The sequence below is a fragment of the Papilio polytes genome, unplaced genomic scaffold (assembly GCF_000836215.1).
Source record: "Papilio polytes unplaced genomic scaffold, Ppol_1.0 DF823935.1, whole genome shotgun sequence".
Taxonomy (NCBI): domain Eukaryota; kingdom Metazoa; phylum Arthropoda; class Insecta; order Lepidoptera; family Papilionidae; genus Papilio; species Papilio polytes.
This window is the reverse complement of record NW_013525269.1, coordinates 1,727,687-1,734,722: the sequence shown is the minus strand read 5'-3', so window position 1 is coordinate 1,734,722 and position 7,036 is coordinate 1,727,687. Positions and strand designations below refer to the sequence as shown.

Here is a 7,036-nt window from a genome sequence, read left to right as displayed (position 1 = left end):
ACGATAGATACAAAAGTGTTCGCCCGTTCTTGACATCAACAGGCGCATAAAATAAACGTAGTATATCTATTTATACCCTAACTTAGGGTAGGCTCCGAGCCCCTCGGTGGGGACGTAGTGAGCTGGTGATGATGATGATATCTTTTTATACAGATCAGTGATTTTAATTTATGACACAATAACAATATACTTTTTTTGTATGCAGCAGTGAGTGGCTGGGGGACGCGCGAGGGCAGGCCGCGCAACCTCGGCCGCGGCGTCAGCAAACCCAAGAAGAATACTGTCGCCTCGCTACTGGCGCAGAGCCGCGCGCTCGGCCTCAGGCCAGCGCTGGCGCACCAGCTGCTCGCAGAGACTGACCTGGTATTTACCATATCATATCAATAAATCAATCATACAAATAAATACCATATCAGTAAATCATTTGATTAACTGCTTATTATCTGGTATATGACAATCTCAATAAAAAATAATGTTAAAAAACCTTACTGTAAACCTCCAGATGGATGGATTTATACAAAAGCGAAGGGAAAGCGATTTTATTTTTTGAGACTATTTACTATGATGCCTGTAAAAAGTGACTTCATTTTGTGCTTCAGATTAAATATCATAAGTCATACTATTATGACAAATGCAAAAGTTTAGATGGATGGATATTTATTGGATTTTGCACTCTAAACAACTGAACGGATTTCGATGAAATTTGGTTTAGATGTAGAGGATACTCTGGAAGAACGCATCTTGACCTGAGACACATTCCAAAGATTATAACTAACTTCTGCTTTTGTTCGTTGTAGTATGTAGTTTAGTATTATTATTGGGGATAATAATGTTGCATGTAACAGGAGAAACTACGTACACTACTGGGCGAGAGCGCGAGCACGGACTCCGAGTGCCCGTCGGACAGCGGGCCTTCGGACTCCGACGCCAGCGACCCCGGCCGCCGGCACGACGCGCAGCTGCGCCTGCCTCTCGCACTCGGTAATGTTATAGCTAAAAAGTACATTATTCTTAACAATACTCTAATATATATGAAAGGACGAAGAGAGGACCTCGTGACCTTGAAATGCATTGACCTGCTCTTTCCGTTTCTCTCGCTTCCTAGCTAGTACTGTGGTGTGTTGGTCACTACACTTTCATTTAGCTCTGTCATTGATATTTTAATGATTTTTAGATACTTTTTAGTTTAAGTAGTTTTCAAATATCTTTGCGGTTTTTAATTAAGTCGGAAAGGGGGTGCATTGCGCACCGATGATTTTGCGCCGCTAAGATATTTGAAAACTACTATTTAATATTGATACTTGTACATGTTCTAGATGGTATTTTTTTTGTTTTCGCAGGTTGGAAAAGAGTGACAGTAATTAAGGGTTTATCTCGCAACTGCAATATAAAGGGCGACGTGAGCTACTCCCCGCCGGAGCCGCACTCCGCACTGCCGATAAAATCCACACAGGAACTGTGCTCGGTAAGATATAAACTTTAACTTATATGCGAATAGAAGATATAAACTTATATAAGGTTATACAAAGTTATAGAAATTTATTGATATATAGATAGGAATTCAATTTTTCTGAACAAAACAGCTGTATGTACAAGATCCTTAACAGATGGGACTTTTTTCGTTAGATGTTTAGATAGATACACAAAGTTACATGATGTTGATAATTTCAAAGTTAAATTGTAAAATTTCAAAGTGACGTTAGTTAACTGGTGTGGTTATATTTTTTCTACTATCCACCCTGCTATATTTTGCGGTTATTCAAGTTCCAGAGACATTTGACGAGCATATGAAAGCTGGTATACCAGACTTTCACATGTAAGCATTGACGTTTTTAACAACGAAGGAGATTTTATTACTATACTAACTGTTGCTCGCAACTACGCCCACGTGATATTAAAAAATATAGCCTATGTTACTCACTGATTCAGCCTATGGTTACATAATGATGTAATACATTTTTGTAATAGCAGTAGCTTTTGAGTTATTTCAATACACACAAAAATACAAATCTTTCCTCTTTATAATATTAGTATAGATGACATTTTGAATTTATGTTACTAAGTTTAGCATCGTTATATTGATCTATTGGTATATTTGTATGTTTTAAGACATTATTTTTCTTACAGTTTTTGGATTCAAACCCTTGTCCCCCTCTGTCGTCGGACAACTTCAGCTTCAGCGCGCGCACGCTGCTCGGCGAGTACGTGCAGCCCGCGCCCGACCTCGCTGAACCACTCGTCTTCAATGAGGCTGAAATTACTAAGAGGCAAGTATTTCATCTTTTACAAACATCTTAATTCTCAAGATCATTAACGGTGCTATGCCTGTGTACAATTCTCGCAAAGTAAGGAATCCACTAAGATTCTAAAAAATAGTAATTTGCGATTGTTGCTTATACTACACTTATAGACATTGTTTCTTTTGTTAGATATAAAAGAATTATCGGATAAACATTAAAAAACAAAATTAATGCGTACAACACGATCGTAACTATTTTCGTACTATCTTCTGTTACTAATATTATGAATGCGAAAGTTTAGATGGATGGATGGATGGATGTTTGTTAGAGTTTATAGCCTAAACGGCTGAATGGAATAAGATGAAATTTTTCATAGATGTAGAGGATAGTCTGGAAAAATACAGGTTATTCGTTTTTTTTTTTAAATTCAACCCTAACGGTGTCGCGGGCGACATCTAGTAAATCATCGTGTTATTGTAGAGTGGAGGAGGCGCGTGCGCTGGCGGCGCTGAGCACGCCGCGGCCGACGCCGCCGCCCGTGGAGCGCCGCATCGAGCTGGCGCGCCGCCAGCAGGCCGCCCGCGACGCGCGCAGGGACGCCGCGCCGCGCAGGGAACAGGTCTCTACACATTCACATTTATATAAGGAAATATAACTACTCACGAAAAACGTTACATGCCCTTCTGTCCAATTGCTAGAGTTCTACACTTATGTAACAAGATTTGTATTTTTGTATGTATTGAAATAAATCTAAAACTACCGGGGTGATATAAAAAAATTTTACACCATTATAAAACTATTTTTTAATTTCACGCGGACAAAATCGCGAGCAATAGTTAGTATTTTGTAAATTCGTTAAAATGGTTTTTGCCACATTTTCCATTCAGTTTTAGCTATTGTTGAAGTAAAGAGGTTAATATTAGTCCCTAATATAATGGCATAAAGGCAGATGTAACTCTTTTCGTCGCATGACTTGAGTAATTTCTAAACCCTCAGTTCGTTACTACGAATACTTGTTCAATAGGTTATTTGCAAAAACTTTAGCTTAGATATAAATGTTGCCATTTAATGTATTTGTTATTTATGTTAATTAGTTGCCTAGTAATATGCTGATTTGTAGGCTCGCTTTAATTTTATTTTCGCCAGTGATTTATTAATTTATTGTTTTCTCTATGTTTTATTATTAAATCATCAAGTGTAAACTAAAAATTGGTAATTAAACTTTAAAATGTATAAATTATATGAAAATTACTGGAATCGTATAAATGATATTTGGATAAAAAAATTATTAAAACACGAACGAAATTTTTAACTATTAATTATCAGTTTCCAATCACAATACCTCTGTTAAAATCAGTAAAATCGCAAACTTCGCAAACGTTAAGTGTTAGCGATGACGCATGAATACATTTGGTCCGCAGGCGCGTCTCGTACGAGAGTTAGAAAGGTCAGAAAGGGCCGAGCTCGTCAAACGGGAAAAAGAGGCGCGAAGTCAGCAACTGTTAGAGGTATGACGTCATACATCGCGGGTAGCGGGCTCTCCGTCCTAACATTGTATACTGTCTTGTCCTCTACAAATATATCGACTAGTCTCTTCATAACAGCTGTTAATACCGATATTCCTATTTATATTGTATGGGTTTGTAAATATTTTTAGGCTCCAAATTTTTTTTGCATGATATTTTTTTTTGGTATTCCGCTGTTATCTAGACACTTCATTTTTTATCTGTATATGTTTTTTAATTTACATGTGCTTGTGTTTGTTTTTATTTTTTTATTATCAATTTGATGCTTGGCAACATTGTGCTCACATCCGTATTATGTAGATTTTTCAAAGCAAAAAGAACCAAAACGTGATTACGAATTATAGAAAAAAGATGGTCACTTTTTGCTTTTCGTAGACAGCGTTGGACTTCTTAGCTTTTAGATGGTAGTGTAGCTGTGTGTCTGAATAGTTACGTCTCTCATATCTTTATATACTATTCTATATATTTATGTAAATTTTATTACCCTTTCACTGTCTGTGGGTTATTAGTTCTAACACTAAAAGCGATCAAACTAAACTGGTGTAAACTGACAATGTTGTCATTATCCAATTGATAATAGAAACTGTGAAACATAAAAGAAAATTAACTATGGCAATGTAAACAGCATATCAACAAGAACCGAACGCAGCTCAGCATCGAGCCGCTGGCCAGCGCGCCGCGCCCTCAGATAGCGGCGGGCCCCGCGCCCCGGCCCGCCAGGGACCGCGCTATGCCGCCCATTAGCCTCTCCCTCATTCCCGTCACCGGACCTAAACAACAAAACTTACCCATTAAAACATTGAACTACGACCAATCCGGCTGGAAGGAAGAAGTAGAGGAATACAACGCGTTAGACAAGATGAAAGATTTCGCTGAAAAGGCCGCCTTCGATCTACCGAAAAGGCCGAAAGATAAATATTTCGATATCTCACTAATGAAATCGGCGGAAAAGAAAACTAATATGCCAGATAAAGAGAACAACTTAGAAAAACTCATCGAATCTTATTCGAGAATAAGTGAATTCATGAACGGCTGTGATTGGTCGAAATTAGACGGCGAGAGTAAAAACGAGGACCCTAAGAGCTTAGAGCAGAAATATTTAGATGCAAAAAACGAATTTATGTCACAAAACTTAATGCTGATGCCGAAAGAATCGCAGAAATCTGTACTAAAGGAGGTGATTGATTTGAGTGGTGATGATGAGAATATACTCAATGATATTATAAGTAAAAAGATAAGCCAAGGAACGTTTAACGTAGGCAAAGACGGTGCGCTTTCGATCTCGGTACATCCCTACGGCAGTAAGGACATGTACTTGGTACGTGTTAGCAATTAAAATCAACACTAAAATACTAACGTTTTCCTGGGAAACACTAACACGTCTAATCACTGTGATAATCTATGGGTATTATATGTTATTTATACGAAATTATACACATAATAAACGATCTCTTTAACATTTGTGCAAACGTATTTCATTAACAGGTGTGGGTATGTGTTATTTGATGGTTAACTTTACTAACGCACGTTTCTAACCGCAGAAGTCATAAATCTGTCGTGTATACACGAAATAGTTCTGATAATTGGAATGTACATCGAATTAGAAATTAAAATGAAATATGATTTAAAAAAAAAGAATGTAAAAGCTTCCAGCTACAAATAAATGATCTGAAAAAATTGGTGTTTAATTGGACATTTCCAGAAATAATATAAACGTGAAAAAAAAAGATTTAGGGAAGAATTAAGACTTATGTAATCAGCAACAAAAAATAACAGTTTTTATCTTTTGTTGCACGCTTGTAATGTGCCTATTTTCTCGTAACTTTTACATTTAAATGTAAAAATGCAGTTAGTTTTTTTTTTAAGTTTTCTTATTTTCTATTTGTTACATGTTCGCTGCTTTGATTATAATTTGCTGTACCGCTTTCGATGTTGTCACTACGGATGTGTTTCAAGGCTAAGAGAAGAAAGCAGGAGGAGTTGGAGAAGCAGAAGATAGAAGACCAAGCTAAGAAGCAACAGGTTGGTTTCATTGCATGCTTGAAATTTCATATATAACGCAACTTTTATGTAGTTTTATTATTACGCAAGCAAAGCTTAGAATGTGTACAATGTAATAAACGGATTATGGTTAAGATTGTATGGTAATAGAATCATTTTTTTTAATGTTTTTTTTTTTATTTATGCGTTAAATAGAAAATTTTAATGTATCGTTCGTCACATCGTTAATTCGTACGCAAAAAATGAGTACGTATGTATCTACCTACGTACTGTACATTTGCGTATGCATATGTTTATTGTGTATCTGTTTTGTTTCAGGAAAGGGAACTCAAACGACAACAAGCTATTCTCTTAAAAGAACAGGTAAGATAAAACGATGTAAACAGTTATCTTATGTGTTTTGTGTGTTGTATTTAGTTTTGTAATTGTTACGTGTGCTAAAAAAATATTAACAAAATGCAAAAGATTAGATCTACTTGGTGTGACATTACCTACTAAAACTTGTGTTAATCTATCTGACATTAAATAAATTTGAATAAACATCTTTTGATATCATAAAGAGGTGAATAATTTTAAAAATCACATTTTGATGTAACTCGTTAACTTGGGTATTTGTTACTTATCCGATATTCTATTAAAATATACTTATTGGTACATTTTCTTTTCCAACGCACGTTACGATCGGCCTCTACACGTCAACAGCAAAAGTACATAACCGAGGTAAATTTTATACATTGCAATACGCTTTGAAGTGGGGTCTTGTGGTGTTTAATTACCAACAATCATCGATACTAACAATGCATGATTTTTATCATTTGGTATTAATGCATGTTGAACCCATGTAATATTGTGGTTTCTTTTGCATTTACATAGAAAAACATACGTTTAATTGAGATTTTTGGTTTAATTTCTATATTCACAATAGTATGTTACTAATGACAAGCTTTCGCCTGCGACTCTGTCCGCGTGATTTAAAAAAAAACATTATTAATGTAGCCTATGTTACTTACAGATAAATAACCTTTCTAATGGTGAAAGATTTTTTCAAATCGACCAAGTAGTTTTTGAGCCTATTCATTACAAACAAAGTTTTCCTCTTTATAATATTAGTATAGACAAGCTTTCGCCCGCGAAGCCAACCGCGTGAAATTATTAAAAAGTGAATAGCCTATGTGTTCTTCCAGGCTATCTTCTACATCTATACCATCTAGGCTACAAACTCTAACAAACATCCATCCATCCATCTAAACCTTCGCATTTATAATATCA

The 7,036-nt window shown here is 36.0% G+C and overlaps 1 protein-coding gene across 1 annotated transcript in view; it reads left to right on the top strand.

Annotated features, from left to right (window-relative positions):
- LOC106101797 overlaps positions 1 to 7,036 on the top strand; it is a 56,574-nt gene that overhangs the window by 34,974 nt on the left and 14,564 nt on the right. The window contains exons 13-22 of the mRNA XM_013281132.1: positions 206 to 363; positions 846 to 981; positions 1,341 to 1,465; positions 2,128 to 2,267; positions 2,721 to 2,859; positions 3,662 to 3,748; positions 4,392 to 5,084; positions 5,723 to 5,788; positions 6,086 to 6,130; positions 6,470 to 6,511. Coding sequence (XP_013136586.1) covers positions 206 to 363; positions 846 to 981; positions 1,341 to 1,465; positions 2,128 to 2,267; positions 2,721 to 2,859; positions 3,662 to 3,748; positions 4,392 to 5,084; positions 5,723 to 5,788; positions 6,086 to 6,130; positions 6,470 to 6,511 — 1,631 coding nt within the window. The remainder of the gene's footprint in view (positions 1 to 205; positions 364 to 845; positions 982 to 1,340; positions 1,466 to 2,127; positions 2,268 to 2,720; positions 2,860 to 3,661; positions 3,749 to 4,391; positions 5,085 to 5,722; positions 5,789 to 6,085; positions 6,131 to 6,469; positions 6,512 to 7,036) is intronic.